Below are 23797 nucleotides of genomic sequence, written 5' to 3'. Positions count from 1 at the left end.
TTCAAGAAAATATGATGCTGCGAATATTTCAAGTGCCCGCGAAATTATGGCTGAGTGATTTCGAATGAATGTGGAAAGCCAAATGCAAAATATGTAATAATTGTTTGCTTTATTGAGTATACTTTCTATTTGAAAATTACGAATGAAACAAAAGTAGTTTTATGTTGCAATTGAACGTGCATAAATTATTTTGTTTCAAAGTATGTTTTTTTATTATATGTAGGAATTTGAATCATTCGCCATTATCTGTAGGCTCAAAAACAACTTAATCCCTCTCGAAACATCATTTAAAATTCCAAAAAAGAATCAGCTGTGCACCAACAGCTTATCCACAGTATCATTTTAAAGAGCCCATTCCTGGAAATCGTCTCAAGTTTCGACTTCATTTACTACGGCGCAGTAATATTTTCCCCTTTTGTCATCTGACAATCTACTGCACCTCAAAATTGATCCAAATTTGCCTCGTAGTACAGTTGTCCTTTGGCAACCATACCACGCGCTTTTGCATAAGTTTCAAAGCAAAGCGTCCGCTTAGTTGTGCATACAGTATACATAGTTCGCCAAAGCCGTTGTTTTGCGTCGTTCAAGAAGAGGGGGGGGAAAACACGCAATCGTCGAAGCGCCAAAATGGGCTAGTGCAGTAATCACGCGTCATAACAAAACAAACCGGCAATCGGAGATAATAATTAGTAAAAAATGGACGCGTTATTGCCGTCAGAAGTTGCGAGATTAGTTCTCGGTAAGTCTATTAAGTCAATATAGCAAAGTGATGCTCCTTTAGAAGATAACCTCTTCGCTGCAAAAGTGTCAACATTGATGCATCTATTTTCTACGCGCTTGTAATTTTCTACTTTGTTATAAGGATTTGGAGGAAAAAGAGTGGTGATTTTTCTTTGAAAAAATGAATTCGTTTTTATAAACATGTTTTTATAAATGTTTTTCGTGTTGGAGAAAAGTGTAATCTTGTCGTTTGTTTGCTTAGTGGTGTTAATTATAACTATATAGTTCATATAAATAACTGCCATGATATATAAATTAATTTTACATAACTGCCAGTGAACCTCTTAAACGTTTCATTCATAAAATTGATTTTTGTTGTACAAAGTTTGGTCAAATTTTTTATTGTGGATTCTACAACTTTCAAACATTTTATGTTATAGGATATCTCCAGGAACAAAAGTGTGAAGAAGTAGCCAAGTTGTTCCTTGAAACTTCACCCCATTTACAAGAATGTAGATTAGTTGCACAGAGAGGTGGTAGATATGGTACAAAAGTTTGCGGACTAAATTTAACTGAAATGCTAGACAAGTATTGTACTGCAAATTCAATAAGTAACTATAAGCTTTGAATCTTATAATGCAGACCTTTTTTATTAAATATTAATTTCAATATTTCATCTTTTTTATTTTTAGTTCAAGATAAACTAAATAAAGTATCGGACAGTGAACAAATAAAAAATTGCAATGATATTGCAGAGCAGCTACGATATCTTTTGGAGGGATCAAGAGGTCATAGATTTGTTGTAAATATCAATGTACCCACACAGGTATTTTATAGTTCTCTCGCTAAGATACTGTTGTTGAATAGTTTTCTTATTTTTATTTGATTTTTAGAATTCACCAAGTGGATCATTCGGGACAACAACACTTACTAGCAGTTCAAGAAAGAGGCAACATAGTAATAGTGATCGGAGTAAACGTATAGTAAAGTCATTAAACAATGTTTTGGAAAAAGACTCTCGAGCTTCAGCTGAAATAAGTGAGCATGTTTAAATATTCAATTTAAACATCTCTGTACTATATATATAGAATTCATTCATTTCTATGAATATAAATTTTTATTGATATTTTCATTACAGATTGTGATACAGTTGAGGCAACACTTCTTGAAAGTTTACCAGGTAATAAATCTTTAGCAAAGCAATTTAGGGTCGAAAATTATACGAATAACACTATCAATAAGTCTCCTAATAAATTAGATTCCATACAAAATGTTACTAAAGAAAGTAGATCCCATGTGTTTACTTCTGTTGGTACCCAATCAGGTATATTTTTTATTTACTACTTTTCTCTTCATTTTTTAAAGATATTAAGTAAAAATAAGTAATTGATTTGTTTTAGATTTAAACATGATGCAAAATACTCATGAAAATCAGTCGAATGAAAGTATTTTAACAAATAATTTAGTACAGATACCAAGTAAATATTCAGCAGGAACTAGTATTGAACAACCAATGAGTTATTGTAGTACAGAAGTACAAACTGCCCCGTTGGATTTACTTGATACAGAACATTATATTAATTACGAACCGTTTACAAATTTGAGTGTAAGTAAAACAATTTATTTATGATGTATGCACTCATTCAGAAATGTTATAGAACGTTTATTTTTTTACTTTTAGATATTAACAGAAGCGTTAATACATCGTCGGGAATTAGCTGAGCAGATAGCTGAGAATATCAATAAATCTATAATTCCTATACAAGAAAGTGATCACGAAAATTCAGATGCCAACCTATCATTCTTACAAGGCTTTGATAGTGCTGTCAAATCTGCCGTAGAAACTACTGACAAAGTTTTAGAAGGATTATTTAACGAAATGTTCACAGTTGCTAACACCAATCAAAACGAAGATTCTAATGGAAAGTCCGATAAAAAAATAAACGATGGAGTTTATATTGAGTAATTGTTTTTTATTATTTCGAAAATATAAATTATCATGTTCCAATTTACTTCTATTTCTTATGTATCTATAACATTTGCAGAAGTGGCAAGGCAATGGATGTTAAGAATAATACTGATTTTATAAGTTCAAAATCTGTTCAACAATCTAAAAGGCCTGAAGTACCATTGAAACAAAGGTTACGTAGTTCCTCCAGATCTCAAACTAATCTTGATGAGGATGAGTAAGTACAGTTTGTCTACTAACACACACACACACACACACACACACACACGCGCGCGCGCGCGCGCGCGCGCGCACACACACACACACGCACGCACACGCACACGCACGCACACACACACACACACACACACATTTATGTATGTATGTTATGACTTTGTAAATGATTATTAATAGTCTATAATAATAATACTAATAATAATGATGATTATTAAATAATTATTAATAAGTTTTACTTATATTTGTTTCAGAGAAGATAGCAATTCTCTCCTAGACAATCAAAACGAAGAAGCAATAAGAAGTATTGTTGCAAATGCATTAGCTAATAAACAAAGTTCAATAGCAGAGAGTTCACCACTAGTAACGACAGAGAATACGACTTTTAGCAATGTTCAGCAGCCAGAATTCGTAGTTCCAGATGAGATACCTTCTATAGACAATGAAAATATTGAACCGAATAAGAACGCCAATAATTCAAAGCCAGCAAAGCCAAGAAGAAATTCACGCAAGCCAAGAACTCCTAAGCAAAAAGCAGCCGCAGTCGAAGCAAAAGCTGAGGAGATAAAAATGCAAGAACAAAATGTAATGACCATGCCAACTTTGATTTTATGCTCCGAAAATGAAGTTAAACCAAGTCCACGTAAGCGATTTAATCTTACTACATAACTCATACACATTGAATTGAAATCTAAATTGTATCTAAGTAGGATAACATTGCATATTAAATATTTCTTTCAACACAATGAAATTCTACCAAATTTTAGCTCTTCTCCCAACAAAACATGACGGTTACTTACCTATCGCTCCAAAGCCACCGTTAACAGTCAACTCAACATTACCAGTTCTTCCGGATCATCCATCAGTCGACGCAAAAGCACCGAAGATTTTTCTACGTACGGTAAACGTGCCGCGTCACTTGGTAAAACCCGCACAATTCGAGACATCGGCTGCCGCGAATCAGTTGATAATGCAGTTAAAGGCTAGTCCTCAAAAAAGCAACGTAACTACAAGTTGCAGTGGATCACCAATTGTCGTTCCTATCGTTATTACAGATGAGAAACAACAGCAGCAGAGAGATAGCAGCCAACAACGAGGAATAGAATCCATCACCCTCTATGGCGATGACAGTAACTCGGAGGTGAGAGTAGCGGCGCCAGCCGCCTGCATGCCTGTAATCAGCCTCGATGAGTCGGCTTGTAATTTGGCTGTTAGCCCCGGTTTATCGCCGTTCTTTAAGGGCAATCTTATTGCTGAATTGACGACACAAATAAGCAAAGATCAGCCTATGACTGCTCAAACGAAGAAACTGGTGGAGAACCAAAAAACAACGAAGGTGAATGATGATGAAGATGAGCCCGAGGAACAGAAGCAAAATAATGATAAAAAATATGTAGAGCAGTCTACGATTGAAAAGAATATAAAAGTGAAGATAAACGAGACGACAAATCCTATAATTGTTATCACTACATCAGATACAGGTAAAACTGTTTCAAGTGAAAAAGAAACTAATATGATAGAACCAAATTTCGAGAATGTTAAATTGAGTGCGGATAAAAACAGCAAATTAATTTCTGAAGTAAATGAAAATAAAGTGAATGGTGAGATTGTTTGTGGAGCGAACCAGTGCATAATCAATGAAAAATTAATTGTCATAGAAAAAGAGAATAAAAATGAGGAAAAGGAAAGTAGCAAAGTGATAAAAAAGTCTATTGCTGTGAAAAAAGATACTAAATCAGAAAAGAAATCGATACCTGAAAACAAAGATAGTGAAACCGAAAAGAAACTAGTGTCAGTTAAAAAAGACATCACACCAGAAGAGATTCCAGTACTTGTACAAAAAGATAGCAAAAAAGACGAAAAAGTAAATAATGAGAGCAACATCAAATACATCTTGCGAAGAGCTGATACGATAATCACCAAACGTACTCCAAAGTCCCTCTTAAAAGATAGATCAAAGAATAATCGTCTCAGCTTATCAACTCCACGTCGTCGCAAAAACCATGTACGAGCATTAGACTTCGATGAGAGAACTCCTGAACACAGTGTCAACAAACAAAAAATACCTCTATCTTGCATAAAACCGAAATCCAGTGTTGTTCAAGGTTTATTTCAGTCACCACCGTTTTCTGGTGAAATTTCTCCAGTAACTTTAGCAGAATCAAGTGCAGAACCGATTGCAGAGCCAAGGCCAGTGAAGATGCACGTGGCAGTACCACCGATAGCAACAAGAAGTCCTTTGCCGCAGCTTCAGGGTAATTGGAATAAAGTTGCTGGTATCGGAATGATTCTTGGTGACAGTGAAAGCTCACCGGAGAAGTCTAAATCGGTGTTAAATTTATCAACAATTGTAGAGGAAAAAGAGCCTCAGAAGTGTTGGGATAGCGATCTGAGAAAGATAGTCGGTGCTGTGAATGAGGAGGATGATCAACGACCGAAAAGTGCCAAGAAATGTCGCAAAAGAAACTCGATTAAAAGCAAGACGATCGAGGAACCGAAGAGTACAAAAAAAAACGCTTATAAGACACCAATGTCTGATAGTGTTCAGGAACTAAAAATTACACCGCCTTCTGCAATTATTAATCCAAGGATCGGTGTTCCAATAAAAACCTCTCCAGAACTTTTAGCGAGATTTCGAGATCTTCAAACGCCTTGTAAAGTTGAGACAGCTGATATACCAGCTACTCCACGCGTTATGTTCGCTACTCCAGGCGGCGCTTGTCTCGTCAAGATTGGTTCCGGAAAGGAAATAAGTATTAAGGATTGCGTCAACACTCCTGACTTCCCAAAAACTCCTTGTATTCTACTTACACCAAAGATTGTCGAGGAAGAAGCGCACGAAAAAAAGTCATCGCCGTATTACGAGCCAAGTGAGGGTACGACACTCAAAAAGAATGTCAGTAACGAGAAAATTGTGGTAAATTCTATTCTATTATGACATTTTAATTGCATGTTAAAAATTTTGTAACTGTCTAGTAAGTAATAATTATTTTTTACGCAGGTTCAGCAAATAACGACGGTCATGATACAAAATAAAAACGTCATGGAACTGCAAGAAAGTAAAACTATAGAAATGACAAAGTTCGGAGTTATTGAAGAGAACATGGCACAAAAAGAAATTAAAAAAGCAGAATCCACGTCCGAGGATAACTCGAAAGATATTATCGAGGAAGAAAGTCTAGGAGAAACAAATGCCAGTGCAGATACAACAAATACGGACTCGGACAGTGATTCGGATTCTGATTCCAACAGTACAACATCATCTTCATCGTCCAACAGTTCGTCTTCCGATTCGTCAAGTTGCTCAAGCAACGTGTCTTCACCAACGAAATCAATCAACATCTCTCAGCACGATAACTCAACGACTGAATCTGAAGTGGACAGTTCACAGAAAGTTTCTAGCGGTTTTTCACGAATAAATCGCGAGGAAACTATATGTCATGATAAAAATCCATCGGAAAAAGAAAATCCACCCCCACCATCATCATCGCCAAAAGGGATCAAAGAAAAGTCTCCACAGGTGCAACAACTTACTTCTACAATTTCAGCAATTATCACGAACGAGAAGCCCATTTCCAAGTTGTCTGCTAAACCAAAAATTATTAATATTCAGACGATATCAGCACCAATAGGAATTTCGAGAGAGGAACTAGAGGAGAAAAGGCAGCGAGTGATGGCCAAATTCAAACAAAATTCTAACGCGAAAAGACCCGTTACTGTGAAAAGAGTGATTGCAGTAAAAAAAGTTCAGGTAAAGCAGGCAGCAAAGATTGTTAAACAGCCGGTTGTTAAAAAAATAAAACCTAGTCCAAAAAACAAAGTTCCCGCAGTCATCAATCAACAAGCAAAACCGAAAAACGCATTGGAAAGTGAAAAAGAAAATACTAAAACTAAAGTAGATCAAGTCAAGCGAGATTTGTTTGCGCCCAGTGATGAAACTGAACAGAGAACGACAAGATCGCAGACTGCTAAAAAAAACATCGACGAAAATCCTCGACTGCCGGGTGTGCTTGAATGTCTACAACTTATTCCAGCAAATAAAAGTGCCGAAGAACCGCTTGATCAAGCTGTAAACGGTTTGAGTAACAGTCAGACAAATACTCTGGAAGTATCTTTTGTATACGACGATTCGGTGCCCATAAAAAAGCGTAAAAGAAATTACAGTAGCTCTGAATTGGAGAGCGAATACGCGTTTACTTTTCCGGATGAGGACGAAGTACTTATTATGAAAGTGCAACCTTATGAAGAAATTTTCAAAATGGCACCGAAGATGGTGAAAAAGAGTCCTAAAAAATCACCAATCAAATCCAAAAGAAAGGTTGTCAAGTGTCCTCTACCTGTATCGTCGCCAATGAAGAAAGATAAATTGCAGAAAAGGAAATCGTGTAAAAGAAAAGTTTCTTTTATCAAGGAAGAGAAGCCGGTATGTTATAAATACTTTAAAATCGTATTGTTTATTGAGAGTTTACTAAGCTTCTCTTTTTGTTTTAGGTTGAAAAAAAAATGAAAGCGGAAGAGAAAACTTGTCTCGACCCGCAAGCATTGTTTAAAAAAATCGACGTAGACAAGTTCTTGAAGACAGTGCATGTATCTAAGTAGGATTTTTTTAATCAAATGACATTCTAGTTTTATATCGTTGACATTTGTAAATAGTCGTGACGTACTATAACTCGTAACAAAGTTGTTATTTATTATCAAAAAAATGCGTTTATAAATTATAAGTTATATTTTTATACCAAATCGATTAGAAATTATCAAAGTATCTTTTGTTACTCAAAGTACAAGAATTAAACCGAATTGGCAACATTTCAATGAAAGAACACTTTGTAATAAAATACAGTAACTAAACAAATCCAGTTTAATTCCTAAAAAGGCTTTGAATTTTTCTTGAATTATGAAAGAAAAAGTGTAATACAAAAATAAATACTTGCTAGGAAAATAAACAGAGTCTGTATAGTTTTCAATTAGGTTTTCAAGTTTTCATCTTTAGTTAGCTTCTAGAATAAAATACAACCAAATTTTATATAAGTTCATTTAAAAACAAAGGTTTCTTTTATTTTTGTTAGTTTTTTTTTTGCAATATTTTATTTTGTATAACATTGTTAAAAATAAATGTTTGAAATACAAAATAAAATAGATAAAAACTGCTTGCTAAAAAAACTGAATAACTTTTTCAAATTGAGTTTCAAATTTCCATTTTTAATTATGAAAATAAAGTACAAAGTTTTTGATAATTTATCCAATCAACACTTAAAAAAATTTAAGTATACTTAATAAATAAGAAACACATTACTGCGATTTGACATAATTATCTACTTCATCAAAAACGGACTTTAAGGCATTCCAGTTTGTGGTCTGCAAAGCAATTCCTGCAATATGAAATATATTTCAAAAAATGATTTCCCATTATCATTTTACACACACACAATCTCACACACACACACACACACACACACACACATACATACACACGCATACACACGCACGCACGCGCACAGACACAGATACAGACAGACACAGACAGATTGAAAAATTATTATTTATGTTACCCTTTTTGCCAGGTTTCATTGTTCCCTTATCATCATAGTATTCTCTAATATCAATCAGCAATTTGCCTTTAAATGAGCGAACAGTAATACGCTTGCTAGCACCTAAATCCCAGAAGACCTCACCTTGATCGTTTTCTTGCATTGAACCTTGTGTTTTTGCCTTTTTGTTGGATCCATTATCATCCTTGCTTTTCTTTGAACGCTTTTTTGACATTGAGTTATCATCCGACTGAAAAAAAGTTTGACTTAAAAAATAATACAGTAATATTATCTTTATCTTAAAAATAAGCTTATCTTTAAAGTAATCTAATTATTGAAGTATCAAAAAAACAGTTTTAACAAAATATTTTCTATAACCCTGCTTTTCATAATATCTGAAAGAAGTTTGTATATAAAATTTATTTGTGTACCTCACTGTCAGAACTTTTCTGTCCCTTTTCTTTTGATTTAGTCTTCTGTTTCATTTCTTCCTGCAGTGTTCAAAATTATTTAAATATATTCTTAGTCATTTTTATATTGTGATAATAAAAATATGTAAAAATTAAAATTACCTCAGATTCACTACCAGAGCTTTCCTGCTTCTTTTTCACTTGCTGTCTTGGCTTACTCTTTTGTTTCACTTCCTCCTATTGACAAATAAAAATTACAATCAACAGTCACATTGTATGAAAACTTGTAATTTATAAAAAATACCTCTGAAGCACCGCTAGAGTCGCTATCAGAAATCACTTCTTTGGATATTGGCATCTTACTCATGATTGGATGTTTAATTCGCCTGCGAATAGTTTTTCCAGATATTAGAAAAGCTCGCAATTTACAATAATTTATGTAATAGAAAATGTGAAATACGCCAATTACTTAAAATTCAATTTTTTATAGATGTAACAATAAAACTTGAAATATCTTGTTCAAATAAAACCGTTACGCAAAGCCGACCTTAACCTTTTAAAAAATTACTAACACGCTCTGTGCTTAAAATCTATCACAGTTCATCACAATAAAATCAACAACTATGACAATGAAGTTATACGTTAATTCAATGGCATTCCTAAGGAGCTGACATTAACGTTGTTACTTACTTGTACGGTTGTTACTTGCAAAGTTATCCGGCGCCTCGGCTGGTGCTCGTTTCCGGTAAAATATAGGTAAGAACAATGCACTGATTTCTGAGAAACGTTCGCTTGAGCGCGAGCCGCGTGGAAAGTCCGGTAACCTATACTCTTGTTCATTCGATGCGTTTTGGTGTTTGTGACGTAGTACTTACGAACTAGAGGAGAGAACAGACTTTAGTACTGTTTTGATATAAAAAATAGGATATAATTCAAACAGCTCATTGATGATTGTTATTGATAATAAAATTCGTGAGATAACGAACTAATCCAATTACTCGTTTATATAATTTTAGAAAAATACCATTGACAGGTCAGATAAACTTTACTGGCTTATACAAGTATAACAATTTAAATATAGCATTTTAAATCATTTATCTTAAAACATTAAATTAAAATTGTTACCTCGGTTTAGTGTTAATTAATGCTAATGAAAGTCTATATTAAAATAATTGTGCTTCATTCTAAGTAAAAATACGTATAAGTAAATAACTTGTTTTTAATTACTATTTTTAAACGTCCAAAAGGTCATTTTGAGGGACGTTATTGTCATATATGTAAAAAATCATTATTTTTAAATAAGAAGAGTTATTAAAAATGGTTCACGAATTATATCAGTAAAAAGTCTTCGTATTTGGAATTATTTGTGTTCTTGTAAATAATATTTTTATGTTATCGTTTGTATAAATAGTAAGTGGAATATTACATTGCCAAGTTGGTAAGAGCTGTATCGAAAAAGCTCCGAATAGAAAAAGCGTTCATCGATCCCGGCGGCGCATGTGTACGCGCAAGCGCCTCGCTCGTCGAGCAGAATGAACGAGCCCAAGGGGGTTAGCTGCTGAAGCTCGCAAGATGTGCGTGAGCGATGATCTGCATTCAACAGTCGGATGAGAATACTTGGCTGGGAGTGCCATAAGTTTCCTTTCATCTTCACCGACATCCGCTATCATGTCGACGACCAAGCCATTCGGTGAGCGATGCACTTTTCTGTCACTGTTTCACCTTGCCAAGCCCAGTGCCTTCTCTCTCTCTCTCTCTCTCTCTCTCTCTCGTCGATCTTTGATAGACCCACGGAGCGGCATCTTATTTTACATTCCTCTTATTTTCGATGCTGCAGCAAATGATCGATAGTGTTTGGCGAAGTCGCGGAAAAGCACATATCGAAAAGATGCGATGCGATCGTTGAACACTCGAGGTGTTGTAGACGATTGACGAAAGCTTAACGAAACTGCGTTCGTTCGATTATTTTTGGCCGAATGATCCTCTTGAAAAACAAAAAAATGAATAACACTCTGCGTTATTTCAGACGAAATAGATACGCCCAAGTCGACCCAGGTAAAGTTCTTGGACAGAGAACGCGATACTACAGACAAGCGCTGGAGCGTTATATTCATTGTTATACTCGCTATTTGGATAGGATCTTGCGGATATGGTAAGGCAAAAAGGAGTGAAATTTGAAAGACGATGATTCCACGAGCATTCGTGAATTAATTTCCGCTTTGCAGTTATGTACACTAGGATTGAATCGGAATTCCCGAATGCAACGGCTGCGGAAACTGTCTTCGAGGAGCCTTCCAATACGACAAGCTGGATTGTCAATATGCTCTTACTCAACATGAACAACATCGATAAATATTACAAGGACAGGTTAGTAAGCTTGAGTAGGCGCTGCTCGTGAAACGAACAGATAAAGACTAGCGAATTTCGATTTTGCAGCGGTACGATCGTGATCTGGACGAGTGTCTTCCTCTATAATTTGTGTTTGATATGGACGATCACGGGCATCAGTTTCGATCCGAAACTGTACCCTCATCTGATAATAAGCTGCGCATGCTGTCTCTTGACTTCCCTAGTCTATCGCACCGCAATGTACTTTTTACATCAGGGCACGGACTTTCAGACTTACTACGAGAAATTTCGCTTCTGGGTCGGACCAGAAATCATTTACGCACTGATATGCCTGTCGAATTTTGTGATTATGCTGAGAATACAAGCTTCCACTTGCAACATCTTGAAGAAGTTATCAAGGTGAAGTAAATTAATCGAGAGTAATGGAAAAGAAAGATCGATGATAACGTTGACGCGTTTCAGAGTATACTTTACCTTTCGCTACCTGATATTAATCGGATTGCTCGACTTGGGAATACTTGGATGTCTTCTGTCCTTTACCTGTGATATACTGGGCCAAGTCGACCTGCACAATTTTTTATTTTACATAATCCTTGGCGGAAGCATATACATGATATCCTGGATAGACTTTTTCGTGAAGATGGCCATCTCCACGGTGATTGCAAGCTTCAAATTGGATCAGAACGAAGAGAGATGACGGGTCGTCGTGATACTTCGAGCCGTATTCGTGGTGTGCAGGTGAGTGTGCGTCGTGTGCCTCGTTGCTCGTTGTGTGCGAGTTCTCGATTGAAAGCTGGCTTCTGTATCAGGTATCACCTCGGGACCGTGAGCTTTTACGCGGTTCCGCTGTGGCCGCTCTACGTGACGTCGTCGGCAGTGCGAAGATCGCGATCGAAGATCAATCCGCTGCTCCCGGATAGTCGTCCTCGATTCACCAGTTACATCCAGAAGTATTCCTTCATCGCGACAGCCGTGCTAGGCTTGAATTACGAAAAAGCCATCAAAAAGATACCTGATTATTGTAGCAATAGCGTGCAGTGGCCGGTCAAAGACTTGACAGTGAGTTCTCTCGTGCGCCACCACCTCTCTGTATCTTCCGCTGACCGCTTATCGACAACTCTCTCTCTCTCTCTCTTTCTCTCTCTCTCTCTCTCTCTCCTTCTTTTTCAGCTATTTTTTAAGATATGGGTCTACACGGCACTCATTCTAATGACCACCAACAGTCTCATGATAATACTGCTGTGGGCGTACAACGCACACGACTCGCTCTTCTCGCTGATAGCCTGGGCATCCTACATACGGATAACCATTATTCTCCTGGGGGTCTTGATGGTCATGGACACCGTCATATTTTCTCTTTGCTTCTGTCAGATGGTTAAGGATTACGACCTGACCAAGGACACGGCCGACGAGCTCAGCCGTCCGCACAGTCCGCTCGAGCACATACATCAAGTCAGCATTACCCTGCCGCCGAAAACTCAGTCCGACGAGCAAATCGACTCGATATAAAGATATATCAATGGAAAAACAAACAATTATGTGTGTAAACTTTGGGATTTTGTAAATATGTTACATAATTTTTTAAGTAAGCGGGTACATATATATGTCTTTGGCAACCAAAGTTAATAAATTGACATTCTGCGTTCAGGAAGTTGGACCATTGCTTCCAATTTATTTCGTCACACATACGCTGGTATCATGTGTTACACGAATCGGTATCGTCATTTTTTTCACGCTATAATCCGTATTCTTCTCTATTCTTCTCACTTTCAATGCTATAACAAACAAATTGATGAGCTTTATTTAGACGAAATTAGCACAAAGTCACGTGACGTAACCATTTCGAGCAGACGTTCTCTTTTAAATTACAATTCCGATAGTACTCGACACATTTTTTAATTTGAACCACCAACGCAAATGAATGACACGTGACCATGTGATTTTGTAACTTGAAAATACAAAAAATTAGCAATCGCAAAAACATCACTTCCTGCACGCATCACCCAATTGAAATGATAGACGTCTCGGGCGTAAAAAATAGGGTCGATAATGTTGTACGAGCTTCTTTCGACAAAAGACTCCGACGATGACCCGGATCGATCGCAGATCCACCGAAAAGAAAGACGAAAGAAAAAACCAAAACAAAAGGTATCCCCGCATCGCTAATGGCACGCTTCATTCAGGCGCAGAGTTGTATTATGGTAAGTGGCTTATCGTCAGCCGCGGCACGCAGACTATTCTTTCGGCTCGATGATCGATGAGCCTCCTCTTTTTCGCCACGACTGGCGCCGACGTTACGTCCCGTTTGCGAGATCGTTAAAAGCGCGCGCCAGCGCGCGATCGACTTCAGTTGGTCGATACACGCGCGCGAATCGGACCTCGCCAATGTCGGCCTAGCTCGTCCGAACGACGATATGTCGCGCGAGCGAGGATCGAGCTCGCGCGCTATCCGCCTGTTGCTTGGCCTGCTGCAGATTTCGGGCCCCGTTCGCGCCCGAGCGAAGCCCGTCCACTACGACTACTTCTACCCTTGGCGCCAGAACGCGTCGAGCGTTTCCACGCCGAACGCTTACCTGCCGCCGGGATCGCCCGACTTCATGCTACCCGAGGTCCTCGACAATCGTGCGAGATCGTCGGTACCGATTTCCAGTGCTGACTTGTATCCGGCGTACCAGTTCGCACGACCCATGCACGACCAGAGAGCCAAAGCCGCCGCGGAAAATCATGGCTTTCAAGATAGCTTGCCGAATCAGGTGACCGTCAGCGAAATGTCTTGTCAGAATGATGTCGACGAGCTGTATTTTCGGTACACGATTGACGAGCATATATATATATATATATTTTATCTTTTAACATTGTGAAATATTAACGGGTACGAATCTATGTTTCAGAGCAACGTTATCCTTCCTGAAAAATCTCGCGCATCCCATTATAGAAAATGCGGGCAGCAGTTCTTGCAAAGTATTGCAATTTCAAAACGAGTACCGCATCAGTTTCGGCAAAGACGAGTTTTGGAATTGCGGGGTAGTGGATTGCTCGACAGGTTCGGACAGAAGCTTTTGCCTGAGAGTAAGATTCCCGACGATCGCCGGTTTAAGATTGAAGGACGATCTGACCGTGACGCTACAGTGCAGAGCGCAGAGGAGCGTGGCCTCCCACACGCGGCGTGTGATTTTGAACGCCATTGACACGTAATGACATATGAACGCTTGCTCCGCTTCTTCTTCGCGATACGAAAGACGTTTCCTTGGGTTTTCTAGTTCAGCGAGAACGGCTCCGAGAGTGGCGGCGGGCGGGCACAAGAGTGCGTTCGAGACTGAGCTGACACTGCACAGGAGGACGCCGGGGTCCGAGCAATTCGACTCGAAAATCGAGGCGGGCGGAACGGTCGTCCTCGGAGAGGAAATTTTGCTGAGAGCCGCCGTGCGCGACGGGGACGGTAAGTGCCCGGGGCCACGGTCGTGAAAATACAGGCTCTGCGCTGCAATTGACGTCGCGCGTGTGCTCGGCAGGCTGGAAATACGCGAAAATGAGCGAAGTGACGATGCACCACCACGTGGGCAGCAGGCAGCGCGACAAAGCGACGAGCAGCCTGTGGGTTCTGGACGACGAGGGTTGTCTCAATTCTCAGCTGCCGGGAATAGGCTTGGGCGAGCAGTATCGAGTTGGCCCGTTGGAGAGTTACCTGCTTTTCCGTGCGTTTATGTTTGACAGCGCGCAGGAGACGGACGAGATTGCGTTAACCGTGAAGATAACTGGCTGCTTGCGAGGCGAAGACTGCGTTTTCAACTGCCCAGCGGCCCACGTGAGAAAAGCCCAGGAAACCGCTCGCGGCAAAAGGCAGCTGCGAGCTAGCAATCGGACCATCGATTGGCAAAACGACGTCACTTTCAAAGTTGCAGCTTCCTCGGGTCCGAATCGTCGAATCAGCGCTTCGCAAACGCTGCTGCTTTATTTTTTGACTGCGCTGCTCATTCTTAGTTTAATCAGCCTGCTTTGTATTGTCTGTGTGTTTACTAGGAAAAGTAAACGGTTTTATACAGAATAATGGTAGTCCCGTTAAGTCAAGGTAAGGATCTGTTAAAGCTGTCAAATACATTTCTGCAAATGGACAGTTTTCATTTTGTCAATGATCTTTTCGAATTCTACTAAATGGAAATTCTTCGAAATGAAAATTGTAATTCGATTGAAATTTTTAAGAATCCTGACAACTATGTGAAAATCAATCTAAATCCAGCAGGACGCCATCACTCTAAATCAATTACCGATCAAGATGCTTCGTCTATGGTACAGTGAGTCGTCTACAGATGGCAATGCAATGTTCCGAAATTACGCATCAAGTCTTTGCAAATGTGCTCTTTCATTGGTGAAACTTTCAAAAATTTACTTTAATAGATCAATCAATGCATGAATTTACTGTATCAGTTTTCAACAATAAAAAGTCTGCAATGTTATTTATTAATTCAATAGCTACATTTGTGTTTGATATACTCGTTCTGCTTCGACATTTGCGTATTTTGATGACACGTGTTAACGTACGCAATTAAAAAAAATGGAATCTTAACTGTCAGGTGAATATTTATCTTTGTTATTGTAATTGTTTGTATATGATTTAATGGTAAATATATAAGAAAGAAATATGAAAGGATTCCTCGACGATATTCTAATTGTATCCACCTTGATAGATAGATCCTTTCGGTTGAATAGAGTACACAGTGTCGACCTAAATAACGCAACAATACTCGCGCATTCACCTAGAAACGATGAAAACATTACGATGAAAAGTTTCCAACATTGGCCATCCAAACCGATATCCCATTCTGTGGCGCTACTCGTGGAATGCCTCGGCTGCTTATCGTGCACGCAAGTTGGCCCAGCCCAGTAGCCAGAAACTCCTCGGCAGCGCCGACACTCGCAGTCGCTGGCAGCGTTCTTATTCGGCAAGTCGTTGTTTCTCTCGAGGCGAGCGCTGACATTCCGCAGTAGAGTGCGTCGGCGAGGATGAGCGACACCATCTGCACGGGCTCGCACCTGAATCAGAGAACCTTCAAGGAGGACGAATACTGGGAGTCGTTTCAGTCGACCCTGATCTCCGGCCAAGTGATGAGCGTCGATCCGGACGCGAGCGAATTGAGCACCACCCTCGAGGACGACTCGCCCGAGGAGAACACGCTGAACATGAACCTCGACGCGATACCCGACGCCGATCCCGACGACCTGTTCTTTGACTGCCCCGCGTTCGAGACGAGTCCCGCCAATTTGGTACGGAGCGCCAACCCCGTGAGGTGAGTGCGAGAAAGACCGACGCGCCGTCGCGCGCTTTCCATCGTTGCGTAACGGCTTTTCCTCCTCTTCCCCCAACTCCTCGTCACTGACACCTCGTTGGATTGATGCGATGACGCAGGATCGCGTCGCCAGACCGGCGCGTGAAGCCCCAGTTCTTCACGGTGCAGTTCTCCTCGCCGCCCGACAGAAACCACAATCTCTCCAGCAGGGTGAACTGCGAGGCGTCGCCGCGCAAGCAGCGACCCGAATCCGCTAGAAGGTGAGTATGCGTGAATACGTACGCGTACGCGCGCTCACTCGCGGCTATTTCTTTGGCTGCCGAGCGTAGACTGGCGCGTCAGTTTGACAGGCAGGTCGAAGGAATAACTCGCTTGGCCCGCTCTTCGCAGGGTCTCCCCGGCAATGTCCGCCACGACGTCCCTGGCGAGCGCCTCGTCGTCGCCGTCGCACGCGGACATGAGAACGGGCGCGCTGCTCGTGCAGATGGCACGCGACTTCGACGACCTCAAGGACCACGCGCAGTCGACGCCGAAGCTCTCGTCGGACAGCGGCAACCCGTCGTCCGGCTCGTTCAGCGAGGAGGTGGCCTGGTCGCACGAGGCCAGCTCCATCGAGCGCATCAGAAAGACCCTGGACTTCCACAACGCCGACACGATCGTGGTTCCCCGCAAGCAGATGATGGGGAAAAGCAGCAGAGCCGGCGCCAGAGCCGTGGCTGTGCGCAGAGCTTCGGAGAGGCCGTCGCCGCTGCGGACGCGAATGGGCAAGGTGAAGCTGCTGGCGGGCTACTTCCAGAGTTTCGCCAGCGAGTCGGCCGCGTCCAGGTCCCTGCCCAAGAGTCGAATACCGCTGCCGGTGCGCAAGTCGTCGCAACTGCTGTCGCACGTGAAGAGGTCGCCGCAGGCGAAGAGCCGAGCCTCGCGAAGTCCCACTTATCAGACGAGAACGTCGTACAAGCTGCTGTCGTCGCGGCCGGGCACGCCCGGCCACTCCAGGGCTCATCCGGCGACGGCCACGACCTTTTGCTCCAGCGGCAGCGAGTCCTTTCTCACTCGCAACCAGCGCAAGCTTTGCGCGCGCACCACAAGGGTCCAGTCGTGCTCGGACGCCAACGACGCGGAGATGCGGCCCGTCGACGAGGCCTGCAAGAGCCACTCCACCGGGGACCTGCCGTCTGGGTCCGTCTCTTCGTCCTCGATCAAAGCAATACACTCCAGCAAGATCACCACGAGGAAGTATGCGACGGGGAAGCTGACGCCGTTGAGGGGCCCGTCGCCCAGGCTGACGCCGTCTAGGAAAGTCTCGGCTATCAGCAGCAGAAGAAGCGTCGGCGCTCAGCTCAAGAGGAACATGACGCCCGTCAAGCCCGTCAAGGAGCTTTGCAAGCTCTTCACTCCTTCGAAGCGCTCCACCGGTCAGACGTCGCAATGCACTCTCACCTCCATCCTCTGTAGCCTCCATTTTTTAATCGATATTTTTTTCTTCCTTTATTTTTCAGACAAGGTTTCGCAAAAGTCACTAGTTGTGCCCAAGATCGTCATCACTCAACAATAGTTTCCCCTTTCCCAGAGAAACTCTTCTACGCAAACAATGATTATTACCGAACGAATTGATTATTTAACCGTTACTATTAATATGTCGGAATCGCGTGCATTTGAAATGCTACATTTATTGATCGTGTCATTTGAACTTTTCTACGAGGACTTTTTTATGATTGACTATTTATTAGTGTGAAAGTGTTGATATTTATTAATTATGTACTGAATGATATAATGCTATGTGTATTTATTAAATCGTCTTATTTTTGTATTTTAAAAGTGGGCTTTAATTATTACTTGTCCTCGCTTAAATTAATCTATGTTTTCCCAAGTAAAAATTTTAAATGGTAAATTTAAATGTTTATTGTTCACTAACCTGATTATTGTCGAATGTTCTCTGTTTTCCCTTAATGCTAGCATATCTCATAAAATAATACCTTATTAGAAAGACATTTATTATTTATGAACAGCCTACACAACAAACAACTTTCTATATCACCTTATTTACATTATCAACAATTGCAGTAAAATAATTAATCATTGTGCGTTACTCACTTCAAGTCATTTAATCGTACTTTCTATCGCCACAATGAAGACGCGGCAACAGCTGAGCTAATAATTACCAAACTCGTTTTATTCTCATAACAGCTATGAATCGTGTTGATAAAATGGTAAAAGAGCCTTTCACCTCAAAGGCGCATCATCATTTAGAAATTCCGGCCACTCTAACGCGCTTAACGAATAGACCATTAGCTGCAAGCTAGAAGGAGACAGAAAAAGTTATAGACGTGTTCGTGTCAGTGTTAGATATACATATATATATATCTAACTAATAGTAATGAGTAATCTAATAGTAATGAGTATCTAATAGTAATGAGTAAGCAAGCCACGAATATATATATATATATATATATATATATTTATATATTCGTGGCTTGCTTACTCATTACTGTCGATCGCAGAGACTGTATTTCGGGCTCGTTTACACTTGAAAATCCCAAAAACATGTCTCAGTTATTATAGTACTCCTTCCGCAAAAGAGTGGAAAAAAATATTATTATTATTATTTGATTAGATATGAATGTATTCCAATGGCGCATCGATGATAATTTTGCAAAAATACCCATCATAACCTTAATGTTAACGTTATTTGAACGAGTGATCTATCATACATAAGTGTGAAAAGGTCTCTCGTGTAAAGAGAGAGTCAGTCAATCAGTGTTACGGGAGGCGCGTGCGGATGGGGCGAGCGGCGGCAGATCGTCATCGCCGGGAACGAACGGCAACAATAGCACCCTGATCAAAGAAAAGTAAAAAAAACGAAACCCACCACCGAGCTCGTGTGTAGTGAGTGCGTGAAATATAGAGTGTGGAAAATATGGAGTGCAGGAGGATCGTCAGCTTCCTGGCGGCTACTTGCCTGCTGCTGTTGATCGACGTCGCCGCCGACGAGCATAATCATGTGGTAAGTCCATGTTTAGATTCGTTGGCATAACGTGGCAGCTATGATTTTATAAATCATTGTTGACAACAGCTGCTGTCTAGATTTTCATGACAAATTCATTGAAAAGAAAGGTATGTTATGATACTGTGATGTGAGTGTAGGTTAGAATAGTTGACTGCTGCTGTTGCTACAGCGTGTCATTTTTCATTTTGCTTATGTGGCTGAAGATTTCAGTTAATTTTAACTGATTTATGATACATTGAATGTTTCTATCTAGACAAACACGTGATTGATTGCTTGATTTAGACATGTAACTTCTGCTTCAATTAAAGGATTTTACTTTTACCCTTGGTTTATCTAACAATATTTACAATTTAACACAAGTTAAATTGTAAGTTTATCAATAGTAAAATAACATAAGTTATTTTTACAAGTAATTTCACGTTCAAAGTTTGTATGGGAATTCACATTAGATGATAACAAAATCACTATTGATAACGAGAGTTTGATTACAGACTTGAATATTTATACATAAAAGTTTTTAAGGGAAAAAAATAACATCTACAGATATTCTAATTGAATAACATTCTATTAGAATGAAACTGAGCACTTTACAAAAACATAATTAAATAAATGATTTCTTATAGTATGAACTCGGTAATGAGGTAGTGTTGTGGATGAGTACCGTTGGCCCTTATCATAACCGACAAGAAACTTACTCCTATTACTCTTTACCATTCTGTAAAGGGCCTAAAGAAGTTATTAATCATTACCATGAAACTTTATCTGAAGCTCTACAAGGTATGGAGCTGAAAATAAGTGGACTAAACATAGAGTTTCGACGTAAGAATCAGTAAACAATATGATGTACTTTTAGTTTATTGAATATAATATTCAATAAATTTATTTATATTTTTAGAACCTGTTAAAAGAAAAGAGTATTGTAAGATTGATTTGAATGAGGAAAGTTATAAAGCTTTTGTCTATGCTGTAAGAAATCAGTATTGGTATCAGATGTACATCGATAACTTGCCAATTTGGGGTTTGTATATCATTTTATTTTCATGAAATTCCTTTACAATAACAGTTGAACATAATAGATAATTCATTTTAGGTGTTGTTGGTGAACCTGATGATACAAATGGTGAAATCTCTTACTACATTTGGACGCACAAAAAACTAGACATTGGTTACAATGGCAAGCAAATTGTTGATGTCAACTTGACTAGCGAATCCAAAATTGAACTGAAGCCTGGCAAGAAAATTCCGTTTAGCTATGAAGTCAACTGGAAAAAGAGTAATATCAAATTTGAGGATAGATTTGACAAATACTTAGATCCTAATTTTTTCCAACACAGGGTAAAAAATTATTTTTAAAAGCAATCTTTTCTTTCTTATTCTTCTTCAATTATAATCTATGCTTTTTTATTATAGATTCACTGGTTTAGCATTTTCAATAGCTTCATGATGGTCATGTTCCTGGTTGGACTTGTATCAATGATTTTAATGCGCACTCTAAGAAAAGACTATGCCAGATATAGCAAAGATGAGGAGATGGATGACATGGAGAGAGATTTGGGAGATGAATATGGTTGGAAACAAGTTCATGGAGATGTGTTCAGACCAGCTAATTCACCCATGCTGTTTTCTGCACTGATTGGAGCTGGTTTTCAAGTAATTATACATATTTCTAACTAAAGATAACGTAAAATCTGAAATAGTTATTTAATATAAAAAAATATGTTTTATAGATCACATTCGTAGTATTAAATGTCATCTTAATCGCGATCATTGGAGAACTCTATACAGAGCGAGGATCGATGCTTTCTGTAGCTATTTTGGTTTATGCACTCACATCTCCAATCAATGGTTACGCAGGAGGTGGACTTTACGCGCGAATGGGCGGCCGATTGTGGATTAAGCAGATGCTTCTCAGTGCTTTCTTGATTCCAGCTTTGGTTTGCGGTACCGCTTTCTTCATCAACTTTATTGCCATGTATTACCACGCCAGTAGAGCTATCCCTTTCGGATCAATGGTCAATTGAAATCAAATTTTCATTTTGAAGAACATACTTATTTGAACAAATGTTTTTAATTTTAATTATTTATTTTAGGTGGCTGTAACGTGTATCTGCATATTTGTGATTCTACCATTGACCGTAGTAGGAACCATTTTGGGCCGTAATCTCGCAGGCACACCAAATGCTCCATGCAGAGTTAATGCAGTGCCACGACCTATACCTGAGAAAAAATGGTTTATGGAGCCATTTGTTATTATTATGCTCGGTGGCATCCTTCCGTTCGGCTCTATCTTTATTGAAATGTATTTCATCTTCACGTCGTTCTGGGCGTACAAGATTTACTACGTATATGGTTTTATGTTACTGGTGTTTGTTATCCTTATAATCGTAACTGTATGCGTGACAATCGTTTGCACATACTTCCTTCTCAATGCCGAAGATTACAGATGGTGAGAATCTTTATTTCTCAAATATACTTAAAATGCTTGTTACTTAACTAGATACTGGTTTATGCGGTTTTTAAAGTTTGTTGAAAACTTTAAATTCTGGAAAAATAGTTTAATTATTTATCTTTCGCGTTATATAATGTAGCATGAGGCTACAGCTTTAAACTTGTCATTAATATTAAAACTATCTCATACATGATATTAATAAATTACTAATTTTTACAGGCAATGGACTAGTTTTCTAGCAGCTGCATCAACAGCCAGCTATGTTTACCTTTATTCGTTTTATTACTTCTTCTTCAAGACTAAGTATGTATATATTTATCGACATGTTGATATACTGCATTTCCACGTATATAATTTGCTAATGTATTTCATTGTTTTAGGATGTACGGCCTCTTCCAAACCGCGTTCTATTTCGGCTATATGGCACTGTTCAGCTTGGCTCTGGGCATAATGTGTGGTACAGTCGGCTATGTGGGTACAAATGCGTTCGTTCGCAAGATTTACTCGACAGTGAAGATAGATTAAGTCGTGATTGTAAACATCGTCTACAGAGAGATGACATCGCTACTCAAAGTAGGACTCACCAACGCTCGCGTTTGTTCTGTTTCTTCCCCTATTACGAGAAAGAAAAAACTCCCTAGTCAAACGCAAAAGGTATAGTCTTGGAGTCATGTAGATTCCAAGTATGTGTATAACTAATAAAAGAAAAGAAAAATAATGAAAATCGAGTCCTACAGCGAGACGGCTGATGTGTAGAGATTTTCTCGCAAATTTACACACAGTCGATGGATGAATCTCTCGATGGCTTAAGAAAATAATGTATGCCTGGTTGTGATTTATGAATGACTATGCAACGTGATGTGAGTGATGTAATAAATAAGTTGTTACGAACGTCCATTTGTTGCTACGACTGGTGCACATACATTAAGTTTTCATCTTTCTTTTTATCAACAATGCATTCTTTTTGGACTTACAATGGATCTTTATGTTTGGAAAACTATTGCGTAGAGTTGTAAATTACTCAACTGTTGTAAAGTATAAAATTTTTTCGTAATCGATGATTTTTAGATGCAATCAACTGAAATATAAGTAATATATAAAAACAAAACCAAATAGAGAATGGTGAAGGGTATGTATTGTAATTGCTTGCTACAGATACACAAATGTTTTATTGATTTAAATCAAATTATCACTTGTGCTATATCAACGTATAAAGTTTTTTTCAGTTAAAATTGTTTTTAAGAGTAACATTGCTAATATGAGCTATTCTTTTCATAAAAGAATCAATTGGTAATGAAATTTTTCTACGAAAACAAGTAGATATTACATTTTAAATAAAAGCCATTTTTCACATTTAATGTACATGATTCATTGGAATACTTTTGTTAACGAAAAAATTGTATATGGTTGTAGAGTTAACATGTAAGTGAATAATTTTTTTAAATGTAAAGATTTTGACATGTTTCCTTTGATAGATTTGTAAAGAATTTTATTTTAATAGAAGAGAGAATGCACCTAGATGTATAATATAAATAATACCCAGAATTTAGAAGAATATTTGTCATTAATTTTTGTATAATTGTTATTCTAATAACATGAATATTCAAGCTTCATAATAGAAAGATTTCAAATATTAAGACTCAATGAGCAAGCATGAGTTTATTGGTCTTCTATAGAACTTCCTTGTATAGTGACTTAAAGAAGAAATCTATTCTAAATAATTTACTGATTTTTTATTATTGTACTGAAATTTATTAACAAATAATATAAAAGTAATCGAAATGATTTATGTCAAAAATGATTGTTTTATTTCAAATTCACAACACGCATCTGTGTAAATGATTTATGGAAACTACAGTATATATAC

At 38.9% G+C, this 23797-nt stretch overlaps 6 protein-coding genes across 11 annotated transcripts; 5 read left to right on the top strand and 1 right to left on the bottom strand.

Moving 5' to 3' along the window:
• Window positions 1-600: 600 nt before the first annotated feature.
• On the top strand, window positions 601-7925 carry LOC131663059 (serine-rich adhesin for platelets-like). The gene is made up of 12 exons (XM_058933134.1): window positions 601-739; window positions 1161-1331; window positions 1413-1546; window positions 1614-1758; window positions 1859-2044; window positions 2121-2326; window positions 2402-2682; window positions 2766-2906; window positions 3157-3545; window positions 3670-5819; window positions 5904-7325; window positions 7394-7925. Exons 1-12 carry the CDS (start codon window positions 697-699, stop codon window positions 7499-7501), a joined length of 5376 nt encoding a protein of 1791 aa, XP_058789117.1. The 5' UTR covers window positions 601-696; the 3' UTR covers window positions 7502-7925.
• A 155-nt stretch (window positions 7926-8080) lies between these two features.
• LOC131663202 (activated RNA polymerase II transcriptional coactivator p15) lies at window positions 8081-9684 on the bottom strand. 2 transcript variants are annotated; one of them, XM_058933427.1, is made up of 6 exons: window positions 9531-9684; window positions 9145-9226; window positions 9003-9077; window positions 8862-8921; window positions 8452-8680; window positions 8081-8271 (listed from the first exon to the last, which is right to left on the bottom strand). In XM_058933427.1, exons 2-6 carry the CDS (start codon window positions 9205-9207, stop codon window positions 8192-8194), a joined length of 507 nt encoding a protein of 168 aa, XP_058789410.1. In that variant the 5' UTR covers window positions 9208-9226; window positions 9531-9684; the 3' UTR covers window positions 8081-8191. The 2 variants fall into 2 exon arrangements, with proteins under 2 accessions (XP_058789410.1, XP_058789411.1); XM_058933428.1 differs by lacking the exon at window positions 9531-9684 and adding an exon at window positions 9310-9512.
• A 673-nt stretch (window positions 9685-10357) lies between these two features.
• On the top strand, window positions 10358-12865 carry LOC131663180 (uncharacterized). 2 transcript variants are annotated; one of them, XR_009301832.1, is made up of 7 exons: window positions 10358-10530; window positions 10867-10992; window positions 11066-11207; window positions 11277-11588; window positions 11652-11927; window positions 11999-12248; window positions 12360-12865. XR_009301832.1 is itself a non-coding variant. In XM_058933378.1 (6 exons), exons 1-5 carry the CDS (start codon window positions 10509-10511, stop codon window positions 11884-11886), a joined length of 837 nt encoding a protein of 278 aa, XP_058789361.1. In that variant the 5' UTR covers window positions 10358-10508; the 3' UTR covers window positions 11887-11927; window positions 11999-12865. The 2 variants fall into 2 exon arrangements, 1 of the variants encoding a protein (XP_058789361.1); XM_058933378.1 differs by having other exon boundaries at window positions 11999-12865.
• A 666-nt stretch (window positions 12866-13531) lies between these two features.
• LOC131663117 (uncharacterized) lies at window positions 13532-16008 on the top strand. Of its 4 annotated transcripts, none has more exons than XR_009301825.1 (6): window positions 13532-13995; window positions 14081-14380; window positions 14450-14628; window positions 14702-15258; window positions 15430-15760; window positions 15875-16008. XR_009301825.1 is itself a non-coding variant. In XM_058933223.1 (4 exons), exons 1-4 carry the CDS (start codon window positions 13604-13606, stop codon window positions 15235-15237), a joined length of 1407 nt encoding a protein of 468 aa, XP_058789206.1. In that variant the 5' UTR covers window positions 13532-13603; the 3' UTR covers window positions 15238-15352. The 4 variants fall into 4 exon arrangements, 1 of the variants encoding a protein (XP_058789206.1); XR_009301824.1 differs by having other exon boundaries at window positions 15427-15760; XR_009301823.1 differs by having other exon boundaries at window positions 15390-15760.
• A 48-nt stretch (window positions 16009-16056) lies between these two features.
• On the top strand, window positions 16057-18292 carry LOC131663116 (uncharacterized). Its single transcript, XM_058933222.1, has 4 exons — window positions 16057-16474; window positions 16594-16734; window positions 16865-17889; window positions 17974-18292. Exons 1-4 carry the CDS (start codon window positions 16191-16193, stop codon window positions 18027-18029), a joined length of 1506 nt encoding a protein of 501 aa, XP_058789205.1. The 5' UTR covers window positions 16057-16190; the 3' UTR covers window positions 18030-18292.
• A 926-nt stretch (window positions 18293-19218) lies between these two features.
• LOC131663098 (transmembrane 9 superfamily member 3) lies at window positions 19219-23728 on the top strand. Its single transcript, XM_058933194.1, has 9 exons — window positions 19219-19478; window positions 20105-20300; window positions 20377-20499; window positions 20572-20816; window positions 20892-21131; window positions 21209-21493; window positions 21572-21927; window positions 22150-22233; window positions 22311-23728. The coding sequence occupies exons 1-9, from the start codon at window positions 19392-19394 to the stop codon at window positions 22453-22455; spliced, it is 1761 nt and encodes a 586-aa protein (XP_058789177.1). The 5' UTR covers window positions 19219-19391; the 3' UTR covers window positions 22456-23728.
• Window positions 23729-23797: the final 69 nt, after the last annotated feature.

Source organism: Phymastichus coffea, unplaced genomic scaffold, assembly GCF_024137745.1.
Source record: "Phymastichus coffea isolate CEN01 unplaced genomic scaffold, Cenicafe_Pcof_1.1 PCOF00031, whole genome shotgun sequence".
In the NCBI taxonomy this organism is placed as follows: Eukaryota; Metazoa; Arthropoda; class Insecta; order Hymenoptera; family Eulophidae; genus Phymastichus; species Phymastichus coffea.
Note: the sequence above shows the minus strand (reverse complement) of the source record. Positions and strands in the feature narration are given on the sequence as shown.

Bases quoted from the DNA above. Each gene is read 5' to 3' on its own strand.
- LOC131663059 (XM_058933134.1), top strand. From the start codon at position 697: ATGGACGCGTTATTGCCGTCAGAAGTTGCGAGATTAGTTCTCG. The intron at 2,045-2,120 runs GTATATTTTTTA...GATTTGTTTTAG, and splicing joins TTCTGTTGGTACCCAATCAG to ATTTAAACATGATGCAAAAT. The intron at 2,907-3,156 runs GTAAGTACAGTT...TATTTGTTTCAG, and splicing joins ACTAATCTTGATGAGGATGA to AGAAGATAGCAATTCTCTCC.
- LOC131663202 (XM_058933427.1), bottom strand. From the start codon at position 9,207: ATGAGTAAGATGCCAATATCCAAAGAAGTGATTTCTGATAGCGACTCT. The intron at 9,078-9,144 runs GTATTTTTTATA...ATTTGTCAATAG, and splicing joins ACTCTAGCGGTGCTTCAGAG to GAGGAAGTGAAACAAAAGAG. The intron at 8,681-8,861 runs GTACACAAATAA...ACTTTTTTTCAG, and splicing joins AGAAAAGTTCTGACAGTGAG to TCGGATGATAACTCAATGTC.
- LOC131663180 (XM_058933378.1), top strand. From the start codon at position 10,509: ATGTCGACGACCAAGCCATTCG. The intron at 10,531-10,866 runs GTGAGCGATGCA...GCGTTATTTCAG, and splicing joins GTCGACGACCAAGCCATTCG to ACGAAATAGATACGCCCAAG. The intron at 11,589-11,651 runs GTGAAGTAAATT...GACGCGTTTCAG, and splicing joins ATCTTGAAGAAGTTATCAAG to AGTATACTTTACCTTTCGCT.
- LOC131663117 (XM_058933223.1), top strand. From the start codon at position 13,604: ATGTCGCGCGAGCGAGGATCGAGCTCGCGCGCTATCCGCCTGTTGCTT. The intron at 13,996-14,080 runs GTACACGATTGA...TCTATGTTTCAG, and splicing joins GTCGACGAGCTGTATTTTCG to AGCAACGTTATCCTTCCTGA. The intron at 14,381-14,449 runs GTAATGACATAT...TGGGTTTTCTAG, and splicing joins ATTTTGAACGCCATTGACAC to TTCAGCGAGAACGGCTCCGA.
- LOC131663116 (XM_058933222.1), top strand. From the start codon at position 16,191: ATGAGCGACACCATCTGCACGGGCTCGCACCTGAATCAGAGAACCTTC. The intron at 16,475-16,593 runs GTGAGTGCGAGA...GCGATGACGCAG, and splicing joins CGGAGCGCCAACCCCGTGAG to GATCGCGTCGCCAGACCGGC. The intron at 16,735-16,864 runs GTGAGTATGCGT...CGCTCTTCGCAG, and splicing joins CGACCCGAATCCGCTAGAAG to GGTCTCCCCGGCAATGTCCG.
- LOC131663098 (XM_058933194.1), top strand. From the start codon at position 19,392: ATGGAGTGCAGGAGGATCGTCAGCTTCCTGGCGGCTACTTGCCTGCTG. The intron at 21,928-22,149 runs GTGAGAATCTTT...TAATTTTTACAG, and splicing joins AATGCCGAAGATTACAGATG to GCAATGGACTAGTTTTCTAG. The intron at 22,234-22,310 runs GTATGTATATAT...TCATTGTTTTAG, and splicing joins TACTTCTTCTTCAAGACTAA to GATGTACGGCCTCTTCCAAA.